Below are 16,395 nucleotides of genomic sequence, written 5' to 3' on the forward strand. Positions count from 1 at the left end.
TCAGAAGACATACTCCTATATTTCTCTGCATGCTTTGTCTGGAAGTGTCGGGACAAGTTGTCATCTTTCAAGACAGCGATGCTCTCTTTGCACACTAAGCACAACACTTTCCCTGATACCTTACTAAAGAAATATTTCGATGTCCACTCTTGCTGGAACACCCTACATTCATTATCTACTTTCCTTTTCTTTGAAAAACTCATTTTTGCGCAATTTCTAGCTAGCTCCTATTTGTATTTGTGACGTGTCAGTCACTGTCTGTCTTCATGCAGTTGTTATTTTTGTGTGTCTTCAAAATAGATGTCCCACAAGCAGTGGGAGTTCAATTATTACACAAAGGAGAGTATTCATTGGGCTTTTCATTTTCAAAACATTACTATTGCAAATTCTTTATGTGATCTGAGCATGATTCTGCAGGCTGTAGTGAATCAGGTTGCAGGCCAGATACGTCCTCCGGGCTGGCCTTTACCCAGGAGCGGAGAATAGGATGAGCTACTGCATCTCTGATAGCAAGGAGTGTAAAGCAGCCTGCATACATACAGCCTGCCTGGGTTAGTGTGGTTCAGTCTGCACACAGCACAGGCTGAATTAGAGACAGAGGATTGTGTAAGAACTGTTTTAGGGAATAGCATGCTGGCATTTCCCCCCCAGGCTCTCTGTCTTTTCCGCTTCTGTGTGTGTGTGTGTGTGTGTGTGTGTGTGTGTGTGTGTATGTGTGTGTGTGCGTGCGTGCGTACGTGCGTGTTTGTGTGTCTGACAGTTCTCTGCCCATAGGCCCCATCATTAAGAGCAGTGATGATGAGAAGTTGTTTGCCCCCGGTGTCTCTGTGAACATAGCCCCATGCCCAGCCTCACACACAAAGCAGACTTTTGTTTTTATCCTTCACACACACACACACACACACACACACACACACACACACACACACACACACACACACACACACACACACACACACACACACACACACACACACACAAACAGGCACACATACAAACATAATGGTTTAATTAGCAGTAGCAGAAGGCAGATGCAGCCTATGCAAACGCCTCTGCACTAGAAACACCTCCTTAGAGCTGGTAAGCATTGTCCCCCCTCCGCTACCACCACCATCACCACCTGTGTATTCAGACCCCTTGACTTTTTCCAAAAAGCCTTATTCTATACTGGATTACATTAAATGTTTTCCTCATCAATCTATACTCAATACCCCATAATGACAAAGCGAAAAAAGGTTTTTAGAAATATTTTATGAAAAATAAAGAACAGAAATACCTTATTTACAGAAGTATTCAGACCCTTTGCTATGAGACTCGAAATTGAGCTCAGGTGCATCCTGTTTCCATTGATCATCCTTGAGATGTTTCTACAACTTGGTTGGAGTCCACCTGTGGTAAATTCAATTGATTGGACATGATTTGGAAAGGCACACACCTGTCTATCTAAGGTCCCACAGTTGACAGTGCATGTCAGAGCAAAAACCAAGCCATGAGTTCGAAGGAATTGTCCATTGAGCTCCGAGACAGGATTGTGTCGAGGCACAGATCTGGGGAAAGGTATCAAAACATTTCTGCAGCATTGAAGGTCCCCAAGAACACAGTGGGCTCCATCATTCCAAACAGATCACCGACCATTTTGAATCCCACCGTACCTTCTCCACTATGCAATCTGGTTTCAGAGCTGGTCATGGGTGCACCTCAGCCACGCTCAAGGTCCTTAACTACATCATAACCTCCATCGATAAGAGACACTACTGTGCAGCCGTATTCATCGACCTGGCCAAGGCTTTCGACTCTGTCAATCACCACATTCTTATTGGCAGACTCGACAGCCTTGGTTTCTCAAATGATTGCCTCGCCTGGTTTACCTACTACTCTGATAGAGTTCAGTATGTCAAATCGGAGGGCCTATTGTCCGGACCTCTGGCAGTCTCTATGGGGGTGCCACAGGGTTCAAGCCTTGGGCCGACTCTCTTCTCTGTATACATCAATGATGTTGCTCTTGCTGCTGGTGATTCTCTGGTAAACCTCTACGCAGACGACACCATTCTGTATACTTCTGGCCCCTCTTTGGACACTGTGTTAACTAACCTCCAGACGAGCTTCAATGCCATTACAACTCTCCTTCCGTGGCCTCCAACTGCTCTTAAACGCAGGGAAAACTAAATGCATGCTATTCAACCGATCCCTGCCCGCACCTGCTCGCCCGTCCAGCATCACTACTCTAGACGGCTCTGACTTAGAATACGTGGACAACTACAAATACCTAGGTTGTCTGGTTAGACTGTAAACTCTCCTTCCAGACTCACATTTAGCATCTCCAATCCAAAATTAAATCTAGAATTGGCTTCCTATAACGCAACAAAGCATCCTTCACTCATGCTGCCAAACATACCCTCGTAAAACTGACCATCCTACTGATCCTCAACTTCGGTGATGTCATCTATAAAATAGCCTCCAACACTCTACTCAACAAACTGGATGCAGTCTATCACAGTGCCATCCGTTTTGTCACCAAAGCCCCATTCACTACCCACCATTGCGACCTGTACTCTCTCGTTGGTTGGCCCTCGCTTCATACTCGTCGCCAAACCCACTGGTTACAGGTTATCTACAAGTCTCTGCTAGGTAAAGCCCCGCCTTATCTCAGCTCACTGGTCACCATAGCAGCACCCACTCGTAGCACGCGCTCCAGCAGGTATATCTCACCGGTCACCCCCAAAGCCAATTCCTCCTTTGGTCGTCTTTCCTTCCAGTTCTCTGCTGCCCATGACTGGAACGAATTGCAAAAATCTCTGAAGCTGGAGACTCACAACTCCCTCACTAGCTTTAAGCACCAGCTGTCAGAGATCAGATCACTGCACCTGTACTTAGCCTATCTGTAAACAGCCCATCTATCTACCTACCTCATCCTCATACTGGTATTTATTTATTTATTTTGCTCCTTTGCACCCCAGTATCTCTACCTGCACATTCATCTTCTGCCGATCTACCATTCCAGTGTTTAATTGCTATATTGTAATTACTTCACCACCATGGCCTATTTATTTCCTTAACTTACCTCCTTTGCACTCACTGTATATAGACTTTTTGTTTTCTTTTGTTCTACTGTATTATTGACTATGTTTTGTTTATTCCATGTGTAACTCTGTGTTGTTGTATGTGTCAAATTGCTACGCTTTATCTTGGCCAGGTCGCAGTTGCAAATGAGAACTTGTTCTCAACTAGCCTACCTGGTTAAATAAAGGTGAAATAAAAATACATAAATAAATCAATCAATTCTTAAATGGAAGAAGTTTGGAACCACCAAGACTCTTCCTAGAGCTGGCTGCCAGCCCAAACTGAGCAATCAGGGGAGAAGGGCTTTGGTCAGGGAGGTGACCAAGAACCTGATGGTCAATTTGACAGAGCTCCAGAGATCCTCTGTGGAGATAGGAGAACCTTCCAGAAGGACAACCATCTCTGCAGCACTCCAACAATAAGGCCTTTATGGTAGAGTGGCCAGATGGAAGTCACTCCTCAGTAAAAGGCACATGACAGCCCATTTGGAGTTTGCCAAAAGGCACCTAAAGGACTCTCGGACCATGAGAATAAGATTATCTGGTCGGATGAAACCATAATGGAGCACCACCAAGCGTCACATCTGGAGAAAACCTGGCACCTTCCCTACGGTGAAGCATGGTGGTGGCGGCATCATGCTGTGTGGATGTTTTTCAGCGGCAGGGACTGGGAGACAGGTCAGGATTGAGGGAAAGATGAACTGAGCAAAGTACAGAGAGATCCTTGATGAAAACCTGCTCCAGAGCACTCAGGACCTCAGACTGGGATGAAGCTCCACCTTCCAACAGGACAACGACCCTACGCACACAGCCAAGACAACGCGGAGTGGCTTTGGGACAAGTCTCTGAATGTTCTTGAGCGGTCCAGTCAGAGCCTGGACTTGAACCCCATCTAACATCTCTGGAGAGACCTGAAATAGCTGTGAAGTGACGCTCCACATCCAACCTGACAGAGCTTGAGAGGATCTGCAGAGAAGAATGGGAGAAACTCCCCAAATACAGGTGTGCCAAGCTTGTTGTGTCATACCCAAGAAGACTCAAGGCTATAATCACTGCCAAAGGTGCTTCAACAAACACTGAGTAAAGGGTCTGAATACTTACAGTGGGGAGAACAAGGATTTAATACACTGCCGATTTTGCAGGTTTTCCTACTTACAAAGCATGTAGAGGTCTAAAATCCAGAAAATCACATTGTATGATTTTTAAGTAATTCATTTGCATTTTATTGTATGACATAAGTATTTGATCACCTACCAGAATAAGCCTGTAACATAACAAAATGTGAAAAAAGTCAAGGGGTCTGAATACTTTCACTGTACATGTAACATCTCTGATACACACACAAAGGCACATTTTCTCAGTTTAATTTTACCCTCCTACACACTCATTCTTTCCCTTGCAGTTGAGTCGTGCTGCAAATGAAAGATGCCTTCTTTTTCCTTAGCTTGGGGTGCTGAATTCTACTCTAATATGTCAAATATAATACAATTGTCAGTAGTTGTTATGCAAAATAAATAACCTATCAATTATTCTTTATAAATTGTCCTGATATCATCTGGTTGTTCATTTTACTGTCAGATAGACTAGTCACTAGGGTTCTGTAGTATTGACATGTGAAGGGATGTATTTGAGTGTTGATGTAAAACACTGAAGTGGTTTCCTTCCAGAGCTAGCTGTCAGAGCAGAGCATCTGGCCTGGTCATCACTGGCCTGTCAACTCATGCACTGATACTCCCATCCTCTCATACACAGCCCTGGTCTGGCTCTATAATCCTTCAGCTGCTTAGCAACAGCCTCTAGCCTCTCATCCCATCAAAGCTGATACAGCCCTGCTCTACCACTCAAGGTCTGTGGGTTTCTGTCTGAGTTTCACTAAGATATAGTCCTACAGAAAGCAGTGGGGTGAAGACTAGTTAAGGGTTAGGTATAAGGGTGTTGGAAGAAGAACGCTAGTTTCCTAGCTTCCTGTATTATTTCCTAGATTCCTACATCCCGTCATACACGTCTATAGAAAGCAGTGGGGTTTATTTTAATTGAAGGTTGTATAGAACACTATTGATAGGTTAAACTAGATTCCTGTATTATTTCTTAGATTCTTAGAATTCTAGATTCAGACTTTTGAAAGCGGTGGGTTTTAGGGTTCAGGGTTGTGTGTTGGAAAGATAAACTAGATCCCTCTATATTTTGACCACATGACCCCTCTGCAGTCAGTGTGGGAGAGAGAGACTGTGAGTGACTCTGAGAGAGATGTGGGTTCTGATGTGGTACTGAGAGACTGACTTGAGTCTTTTTTAGTAGTTTGTTCTACTGCATCAAAAACAGAAGAACTGACTGTCCTGAGAGAAACTTTATTAGATGTGCCTTGGACTCTCTTTGTCAGCTCTGTTGATAAAGATACTTATAAACCTTCAGAGCTGCAAGAAAAACAAAAACATCTGTCATATACAGTCTTATTTTGGGCTACTTACTGTACAGTATATGACTTTGACGGATTGGCTCTGGCCAGGCAATAAAACAAGATTGTGGAGTGAAAGCATTTAAACAGAAAAATAAGTATTGACTATATCTCAGCCTGTCAGCTGTGTGGATGGTAATATCCTGAGGTGACGGCTAGTTGCTTTATATGAGCTTTTCTTCCCACTGAGCTGAGGCCAACAACACACAAAGGACTGGTGATATATTGTGTTTTCTATGACAGAAAATGGTAGCTATCTCTTCTAATTCTCCCCATAGAGAGGCAGTCAGGCAGACAGACAGGTCAACAAGCAGTTGTCAGTCAAGTAGTCAGACAGTCAGGCAGTCAGACAGACAGACAGACAGATAGACAGTCATAGTGAGAGATTCAGCATCTGGGTAAATGCACTATATATACAAAAGTATGCGAACAACCCTTCAAATTACTGGATTCGGCTATTTCAGCCACACCTGTTGCTGACAGGTGTATAAATTCGGGTACACAACCATGCAATCTTCATAGACCAACATTGCCAGTAGAATGGCTTTATTGAAGAGCTCAGTGACATTCAACGTGGCACAGTCATAGGATGCCACCTTTCCAACAAGTCAGTTCGTCAAATTTATGCCCTGGTAGAGCTACCACAGTCAACTGTAAGTGCTGTTATTGTGAAGTGGAAACGTCTAGGAGCAAAAACGTCAGCATAATAACTGTTCGTCGGGAGCTTCATGAAATGGGTTTCCATGGCCGACCAGCCGCACCAAAGCCTAAGATCACCATGCGCAATGCCAAGCGTCGGCAGGAGAGGTGTAAAGCACACCTCCATTGGACTCTGGATCAGCGGAAATGCGTTTTCTGGAGTGATGAATCACGCTTCACCATCTTGCAGTCCGACAGACGAATCTGGGTTTAGCGGATGCCAGGAGAACGCTACCTACCCCAATGCATAGTGCCAACTGTAAAGTTTGGTGGATGAGGAATAATGGTCTGGGGCTGTTTTTCATGGTACGGCCTAGGCCCCTTAGTTCCAGTGAAGGGACATCTTAATACTACAGCATACAATGACATTCTAAATGATTCTGTGCTTTCAACATTGTGGCAACAGTTTAGGAAAGGCCCTTTCCTGTTTCAGCATGACAAGGCCCCTGTGCACAAAGTGAGGTCCATATAGAATGGTTTGTCGAGATCGGTGTGGAAGAACTTGAGTGGCCTGCATAGAGCCCTGACCTCAACCCCATCAAACACCTTTGGGATGAATTGGAACGCCAACTGCGAGCCAGGCCTAATCGTCCAACATCAGTGCCCAACCTCACTAATGCTTTTGTGGCTGAATGGGAGCAAGTCCCCGAAGCAATGTTCCAACATCTAGTGGAAAGTTTTCCCTGAGGAGTGGAGGCAGTTATAGCAGCAAAGGGGGGACCAAATACATATTAATGCCCATGATTTTGGAATTAGATGTTCGAACTGTAGTGTAATATATTACCATCATCCAGTGTGAATAATCACATCTCATTGGATATGTCCAGTACAGGGAGCTGTTAGAGAAAAGTGTGTCTATGTGTTTGTGTGTGTGTATGTGTGTGTGTGTCTGTGTCGGTGTGTGTGAAAGCACAGCAGGAGACTTCTGGGTGTGTGGATAGGTGGGTGCGTGCATGGGAGCATGGGTGCACGTGTATATTTGTGTTTGTATGTGTGTGAGTTTGTGTGTGTTTGTGTGTGTTTGTATATGTGTGTGTGTGTATGTGTGTGTGTTTGTGTGTGTGTGTGTGTGTGTGTGTATGAGTGTGTGTGTGGATGAAGATAGCAGAGAGTTATGAGTAACAGGTGGTCTCTCTGCCTCAGTAAGTCTCTCCTCATTGAGTCTTTCTGCACACGTCACTGTCACCGCATCATGATTGATGATGGAATATGTGTGTTTCTGGAGTGTAGAACGTTGGCCGTGATGAATTGAGTAAATAAATCACTTCCCTGTGCCCGTGTGTGTGTGTGTGTTTACATGTGTGTGTGTGCCAAATCAAAATCAAATCAACATGTATTGGTCGCGTACACAGGTTTGCAGGTGTTACAGCAGATGCAGCTACATGTTGATGTTACTAGCTCCAACAGGGCAGCAGAATGTCTATCAAATGCCTCCCGGGTGGTGCAGTGGTTAAGGGCAGGGTGCTGTGCCACCAGAGACTCTGGGTTCGCTCCCAGGCTCTGTCGCAGCTGGCCTAGCGTCGTCCAAGTTAGGGAGGGTTTGGACTCCTGTGGAGGCCCGGGCACAGTGCGCGCTAACCAAGGTCGGCAGCTGCACGGTGTTTCCTCTGACACATTGGTGCGGCTGGCTTCCGGGTTGGATGTGCGCTGTGTTAAGAAGCAGTGCGGCTGGGTTGGGTTGTGTATCGGAGAGACCTTCGTCACTCCCGAGCCCGTATGGGAGTTGTAGCGATGAGACAAGATAGTAGCTACTAACAATTGGATACCATGAAATTGGGGAAATTTAAAATCGTCTAAACTAGGAATCAAGAAATGACACAACAAGTCAAATTAACAATCAAATTAATCAAATCAAATGTATTTATATAGCCCTTCTTACATCAGCTGATATCTCAATGTGCTGTACAGAAACCCAGCCTAAAACCCCAAACAGCAAGCAATGCAGGTGTAGAAGCACGGTGGCTAGGAAAAACTCCCTAGAAAGGCCCAAACCTAGGAAGAAACCTAGAGAGGAACCAGGCTATGAGGGGTGGCCAGTCGTCTTCTGGCTGTGCCGGGTGGAGATTATAACAGAACATGATGTTCAAATGTTCATAAATGACCAGCATGTTCAAATAATAATAATCACAGTAGTTGTTGAGGGTGCAACAGGTCAGCACCTCAGGAGTAAATGTATGTTGGCTTTTCATATCCAATCATTGAGAGTATCTGTCACGCCCTGACCATAGAGAGCCTTTTATTCTTTTATTGTTGGTTAGGTCGGGGTGTGACTAGGGTGGGTACTCTAGGTGTTTTATTTCTATGTTGGCCTGGTATGGTTCCCAATCAGAGGCAGCTGTCTATCGTTGTCTCTGATTGGGGTTCATATTTAGGCAGCCTTTTCCCCCTGGGTTTTTCTGGGATCTTGTTTTTGTGTAGTGCCTGTGAGCACTGCATTTGCGTCACGTTTCATTACTCTGTATTGTTTTTGTGAGTTTCATTTAATAAACATTTGGAACTCTACGCACGCTGCGCCTTGGTCCATTTATTCATTAGACAATCGTGACAGTATCTCTACCGCTCCTGCTGTCTCTAGAGAGTTGAAAACAGCAGGTTTGGGACAGGTAGCACGTCCGGTGAACAGGTCAGGGTTCCATAGCTGCAGGCAGAACAGTTGAAACTGGAGCAGCAGCACGGCCAGGTGGACTGGGGACAGCAAGGAGTCATCATGCCAGGTAGTCCTAGGGCTCAGGTCCCCCGAGAGAGAGAGAAAGAAAGAAAGAAATAGAGAATTAGAGAGAGCATACTTAAATTCACATCTTTGCAATGTTACGCAGATGGAAAAAAACTGTCCTTGAAACAATCTTGATATGTTCATCAAAAGAGAGATCAGGGACCAGAGTAACGCCCAGGTACTTCAGTTTTATTTGAGACGACTGTACAACTTCAAGATTAATTGTCAGATTCAACAGAAGATCTCTTTGTTTCTTGGGACCTATAACAAGCATCTCTGTTTTGTCTGAGTTTAAAAGTAGGAAGTTTGCAGCCATCCACTTCCTTATGTCTGAAACACAGGCTTCCAGCGAGGGCAATTTTGGGGCTTCACCATGTTTCATTGAAATGTACAGCTGTGTGTCATCCGCATAGCAGTGAAAGCAGTGAAAAACATTATATTTTCGAATCCCCAAGAGGTAAAATATATAGTGAAAACAAAATTAGTCCTAAAACGGAACCTTGAGGAACACTGAAATTTACAGTTGATTTGTCAGAGGACAAACCATTCACAGAGACAAACTGATATCTGTATTATAGTTATCCCCCCATTGTGGAACACTCATACCGAACCCCAGGACCAGAGGCTAATGACCAGCTATAATACTGTGTTAAACAGCCTGGCTCAATAGAAAATACTGTCACACACACCCACATCTACCCACACACACACACTATGAAATACTGTCATTCCTCTTCTGTCTATCCGTCTCATAATGGGCTGAATGGATGCCAGGGGGGTGTGCTGATCATAGGAGCGTCAGGATAAAGATCCCTGCAGGATCCTCTTAGACTCAGTTAGACCCAGACACCAGTAATGAAACAGGAATATGCTCTGACATGATCCACCGAGCACTGTCACAAGGAGAGGGACATTATGCTATTACCTCATACATGTTGGTCTATTGTTACAGACATTATATGTTTACACACGTATGTAGGCAGGCACTTGTATGCAGATACACAGACACACACACACACACTCTCTCACCCCCCCCCCCTCTCTCTCTCTCTAGGAGGTGGTGGTGGTAGGAGAGGAGAACTTCACCACTCCCTGTTACATCCAGATGGATGAGGAGGCATGTCACATCCTGACAGAGACCCTAGGAACATACTGCCTGGTGGGCCAGTCCTGCAGCGCGGCCACCACCAAGAGACTGAAACTGGCCATCTTCGGCCCCGTCACCTGCCCCGCCCTTGAGTACCACATTAGAGTTTACTGCCTGGATGACACACAGGACTCATTCAAAGTAAGTGTGTGTTGTGTGTGTGTGTGTGTGTGTGTGTGTGTGTGTGTGTGTGTGTGTGTGTGTGTGTGTGTGTGTGTGTGTGTGTGTGTGTGTGTGTGTGTGTGTGTGTGTGTGTGTGTGTGTGTGTGTGTGTGTGTGTGTGTGTGTGTGTGTGTGTGTGTGTGTGTGTGTGTGTGTGTGTGTGTGTGTGTGTGTGTGTGTGTGTGTGTGTGTGTGTGTGTGTGTGTGTGTGTGTGTGTGTGTGTGTGTGTGTGTGAGTAGCCAGCAGATGCAGTGTGGGAGGCAGGTAGGCAGGTAAGCAGTGGGGGCTTTGTTTGTGTGCAGTAACAAGGGAAGATGAGCACATGCATTTGAATATAATCTCCAAGGCCAAGCTGCTCCTAGAGAAATGGTGCCGTGCCCTTGCAAATATGAGCCATATTTGATATTTATTCTATCTCCTCCTCCCCCATTGTCCTCCCCCCATCACCTCCTTCCACCTTCAGTGAAGAAAGACAAGGTCTCATTACTACTTTTTAACGAGGAGAATAGGACCCGGTTATTATGTTTGGGAATGAGTAGTGAGATTAAGAATGATCACGGATATTATGTTTGGTAATGAGTAGTGAGATTAAGAATGATCATGTTGAATGTAGATGTGAATGTCACATGTTGTGTATGTTTATAGATGGGTTATCACATGGTTGGTAGGTACATAATGCCTGCTGAAATTATGTTCAAAGCCTGATTTGAAAAGCAAACACATTTTATAGGATGTTACAACACAGAATTCCGATAAATGAGTATATGGTGATTGTGTGATTCATTCCACAGTCAAATCTAAACTTGTCTTTCACTGTGTGTCTGTCTCTGTGTGTCTGTCTCTGTGTGTCTGTTGATGTGTGTCGGTCGCGGTGTGTCTGTCGCTGTGTGTTTGACGCTGTGTTTCTGTCGCTGTGTATCTGTCGCTGTGTGTTTGACACTGTGTTTCTGTCGCTGTGTGTTTGACACTGTGTTTCTGTCGCTGTTTGTCTGTCTCTGTGTTTCTGTCGCTGTGTGTCTGTCTCTGTGTATCTGTCACTGTGTATCTGTCACTGTGTGTCTGTCACTGTGTATCTGTCACTGTGTATCTGTCGCTGTGTGTCTGTCTCTGTGTATCTGTCTCTGTGTATCTGTCTGTCTCTGTGTGTCTGTCTCTGTGTGCCTGTCTCTGTGTGTCTGTCTCTGTGTGTCTGTCTCTGTGTGCCTGTCTCTGTGTGTCTGTCTCTGTGTGTCTGTCTGTCTCTGTGTATCTGTCACTGTGTATCTGTCGCTGTGTGTTTGACACTGTGTTTCTGTCGCTGTATGTCTGTCTCTGTGTTTCTGTCGCTATCTCTGTGTGCCTGTAGGAGGTTTTGCAGATGGAGAAACAGATGGGAGGGAAACTCCTGGACGAACCAAAGACACTCAACTTCAAGGACAGCACCCACAACCTGCGACTGTCCATCCACGATGTCCCACACACACTGTGGAAAAGCAAGCTACTAGCCAAGTACCAGGTACACACACACACGGAATGTAAAGACACACACAAACACACTTGGTGCTAGTATAACCCCCGCCCCCTTCTCTCCCCAGGAGTTGTCATTCCAGCAGGTGTGGTCTGGGTCCCAGAGGAACCTCCACTGTACTTTCACCCTGGAGAGGTTCTGTCCCAGCACCGTCAACCTGGCCTGTAAGCTGTGTGTTCGACAGGTGGAGGGGGAGGGTCAGATCTTCCAGCTCGACACCACCCTCTCAGAGGTATGGAAATAGTACTGTATCCAGATACAGTACATACATATAGTGAACTAATGAAGTATATCAGACCTGGGTTAGAAGCGATCTACACAAAATACTCTGTAATGTTGAAGTGGAAGAAAAATTCTAACTTTTGTAAAAAAATATATATATTTAAAAAAGACAAATTAAACACAAGTATATCTTGATTAGATATGTAGTCAACCCCCTGAGTCAAAACATGTTACTCACGTTTAACAGCTGTGAGTCTGTCGGGTAAGTCTCTAAGAGCTTTGTACACCTGGATTGAACAATATTTGAACATTATTCTTTAAAACATTCTTCAAACTCTGTCAAGTTGGTTGTTGATCATTGCTAGACAGCCATTTTAAAGTCTTGCCATAGAATTTCAAGCCGATTTAAGTCAAAACTGTAACTAGGCCACTCAGGAACATTCAATGTCATCTTGGTAAGCAACTCCAGTGTAAAGTTGGCTTTGTGTTTATGCTGAAAGGTGAAATTGTCTCCCAGTGTCTGTTGCCTTTGCTTAGCTGTATACCTTTTCTTTTTATGTAAAAAAAAACTCCCTAGTCCTTGCCGTTGACAAGCATACCCATAACATGATGCAGCCACCACCATGGTATTCAGTGATGTTGTTGGATTTGCCCCAAACATTACACTTTGTATTCAGGACATGAAGTCATTTCTATGCCACGTTCTTTGCAGAATTACTTAAGTGCAAATAGGATACATATTTTGGAATATTTTAATTCTGAACAGGCTTCCTTCTTTTCACTCTGTCATTTAGGTTAGTATTGTGGAGTAACTACAATGTTGTTGATCCATCCTCAGTTGTGTCCTATCACAGCCATTAAACTCTGTTACTGTTTTAAAGTCACCATTGGCCTCATGGTGAAATCCCTGAGTGGTTTTCTTCCTCTCTGGCAACTGAGTTAGGGAGGACGCCTGTATCTTTATAGTGACTGGGTGTATTGATACACCTTCCAAAGTGTAATGAATAATGCTTAATAACTTTACAATGCTTACCCATCTACAGTACCAATAGCTGTCCTTCTTTGTGAGGCATTGGGACACCTTCTTAGTCTTTGTGGTTGAATCTGTGTTTGAAATTTACTGCTCGACTGAGGGACCTTACAGATAATTGTATGCCTGGGGTACAGAGATGAGGTAGTCATTCAGAAATCATGTTAAACACTATTATTGCTCACAGAGTGAGTCCATGCAACTCAATGTGTGACTTGTTAAGCCATTTGTTTTATCCTGAACTTATTTAGGCTTGCCATAACCAAGGGGTTGAATACTTATTGACTCAAGACATTTCAGCTTTTAATTTTTTATTAATTTGTAACATTCTAAAAGCATAATTCCACTTTGACATTATGGGGTATTGTGTGTAGGCCGGTGACACAACATCTACATTTAATTCATTTCAATTCAGGCTGTAACACAACGAAATATGGAAAAAGTCAAGGGATGTGAATACTCCCCGAAGGCACGGTATTTGCTGATTCATGCATGCATGCTCAGACAAATCAGACTAACTTGATTTGGCAAGACTTTTAACTGGCTTACTGCTAACTTGAGTTGAGGCTGCTGTTATATCGTATATATTTCTGTCTTTTTACATGTCTTTGTCCCTCCTGGTTGTCAGGGGTTGAGTGAGAGTTTAGTCTTCTGTCAGTGAACTATTTTACTCAGACAGTGAGCCTTGAGCCTGCTGCACTCGCTGTCCTTTCTGTGAAAGCTTGTCTTTAATGACTTATTTTATTTTTCGTAGCTCCACACAGAGCACAGCTCTAAGGGAGTAATCACTCCAATCGCACTCTGACAACCCCCTCACAAGGAGAATGGTTGAGTAAGAGATCATTGAAACAGAGATTGTACAGGGCACAGTGGATAGAGTGCTTTTCTCTAGCCCTGGTCTTACTGTAGCCCCTGTTCTCTCTGAGCGTGTCCAGACCTTACTATCTGACTAGAGGCCAGGCGTAGCTCCTGTTCTCTCTGAGCGTGTCCAGACCTTACTATCTGACTAGAGGCCAGGCGTAGCTCCTGTTCTCTCTGTGCGTGTCAAGACCTTACTATCTGACTAGAGGCCAGGCGTAGCTCCTGTTCTCTCTGAGCGTGTCTAGACCTTACTATCTGACTAGAGGCCAGGCGTAGCTCCTGTTCACTCTGAGCGTGTCCAGACCTTACTATCTGACTAGAGGCCAGGCGTAGCTCCTGTTCTCTCTGAGCGTGTCCAGACCTTACTATCTGACTAGAGGCCAGGCGTAGCTCCTGTTCTCTCTGAGTGTGTCTAGACCTTACTATCTGACTAGAGGCCAGGCGTAGCTCCTGTTCTCTCTGAGCGTGTCCAGACCTTACTATCTGACTAGAGGCCAGGCGTAGCTCCTGTTCTCTCTGAGCGTGTCTAGACCTTACTATCTGACTAGAGGCCAGGCGTAGCTCCTGTTCTCTCTGAGCGTGTCTAGACCTTACTATCTGACTAGAGGCCAGGCGTAGCTCCTGTTCACTCTGAGCGTGTCCAGACCTTACTATCTGACTAGAGGCCAGGCGTAGCTCCTGTTCTCTCTGAGCGTGTCCAGACCTTACTATCTGACTAGAGGCCAGGCGTAGCTCCTGTTCTCTCTGAGCGTGTCTAGACCTTACTATCTGACTAGAGACCAGGCGTAGCTCCTGTTCTCTCTGAGCGTGTCTAGACCTTACTATCTGACTAGAGGCCAGGCGTAGCTCCTGTTCTCTCTGAGCGTGTCCAGACCTTACTATCTGTCTAGAGGCCAGGCGTAGCTCCTGTTCTCTCTGAGCGTGTCCAGACCTTACTATCTGACTAGAGGCCAGGCGTAGCTCCTGTTCTCTCTGAGCGTGTCCAGACCTTACTATCTGACTAGAGGCCAGGCGTAGCTCCTGTTCTCTCTGAGCGTGTCTAGACCTTACTATCTGACTAGAGGCCAGGCGTAGCTCCTGTTCTCTCTGAGCGTGTCTAGACCTTACTATCTGACTAGAGGCCAGGCGTAGCTCCTGTTCTCTCTGAGCGTGTCTAGACCTTACTATCTGACTAGAGGCCAGGCGTAGCTCCTGTTCTCTCTGAGCGTGTCTAGACCTTACTATCTGACTAGAGGCCAGGCGTAGCTCCTGTTCTCTCTGAGCGTGTCTAGACCTTACTATCTGACTAGAGGCCAGGCGTAGCTCCTGTTCTCTCTGAGCGTGTCTAGACCTTACTATCTGACTAGAGGCCAGGCGTAGCTCCTGTTCTCTCTGAGCGTGTCTAGACCTTACTATCTGACTAGAGGCCAGGCGTAGCTCCTGTTCTCTCTGAGCGTGTCTAGACCTTACTATCTGACTAGAGGCCAGGCGTAGCTCCTGTTCTCTCTGAGCGTGTCCAGACCTTACTATCTGACTAGAGGCCAGGCGTAGCTCCTGTTCACTCTGAGCGTGTCCAGACCTTACTATCTGACTAGAGGCCAGGCGTAGCTCCTGTTCTCTCTGAGCGTGTCTAGACCTTACTATCTGACTAGAGGCCAGGCGTAGCTCCTGTTCACTCTGAGCGTGTCCAGACCTTACTATCTGACTAGAGGCCAGGCGTAGCTCCTGTTCACTCTGAGCGTGTCCAGACCTTACTATCTGACTAGAGGCCAGGCGTAGCTCCTGTTCTCTCTGAGCGTGTCTAGACCTTACTATCTGACTAGAGGCCAGGCGTAGCTCCTGTTCACTCTGAGCGTGTCCAGACCTTACTATCTGACTAGAGGCCAGGCGTAGCTCCTGTTCACTCTGAGCGTGTCCAGACCTTACTATCTGACTAGAGGCCAGGCGTAGCTCCTGTTCACTCTGAGCGTGTCCAGACCTTACTATCTGACTAGAGGCCAGGCGTAGCTCCTGTTCACTCTGAGCGTGTCCAGACCTTACTATCTGACTAGAGGCCAGGCGTAGCTCCTGTTCTCTCTGAGTGTGTCTAGACCTTACTATCTGACTAGAGGCCAGGCATAGCTCCTGTTCTCTCTGAGCGTGTCCAGACCTTACTATCTGACTAGAGGCCAGGCGTAGCTCCTGTTCTCTCTGAGCGTGTCTAGACCTTACTATCTGACTAGAGGCCAGGCATAGCTCCTGTTCTCTCTGAGTGTGTCTAGACCTTACTATCTGACTAGAGGCCAGGCATAGCTCCTGTTCTCTCTGAGCGTGTCCAGACCTTACTATCTGACTAGAGGCCAGGCGTAGCTCCTGTTCTCTCTGAGCGTGTCTAGACCTTACTATCTGACTAGAGGCCAGGCGTAGCTCCTGTTCTCTCTGAGCGTGTCTAGACCTTACTATCTGACTAGAGGCCAGGCGTAGCTCCTGTTCTCTCTGAGCGTGTCTAGACCTTACTATCTGACTAGAGGCCAGGCGTAGCTCCTGTTCTCTCTGAGCGTGTCTAGACCTTACTATCTGA

General features: G+C 45.7%; 1 protein-coding gene across 2 annotated transcripts in view; it reads left to right on the top strand.

Moving 5' to 3' along the window:
* The window catches only part of LOC116374360 (netrin receptor UNC5C-like), a 268,722-nt gene that overhangs the window by 246,147 nt on the left and 6,180 nt on the right, over nt 1–16,395 (top strand). For both annotated transcript variants that reach the window (XM_031826378.1, XM_031826379.1), the window contains 3 exons: nt 9,981–10,214; nt 11,582–11,731; nt 11,811–11,975. In XM_031826378.1, the coding sequence (XP_031682238.1) occupies nt 9,981–10,214; nt 11,582–11,731; nt 11,811–11,975 (549 nt within the window). The remainder of the gene's footprint in view (nt 1–9,980; nt 10,215–11,581; nt 11,732–11,810; nt 11,976–16,395) is intronic.

This window comes from Oncorhynchus kisutch, linkage group LG6 (assembly GCF_002021735.2).
Source record: "Oncorhynchus kisutch isolate 150728-3 linkage group LG6, Okis_V2, whole genome shotgun sequence".
Lineage (NCBI taxonomy): Eukaryota > Metazoa > Chordata > Actinopteri > Salmoniformes > Salmonidae > Oncorhynchus > Oncorhynchus kisutch.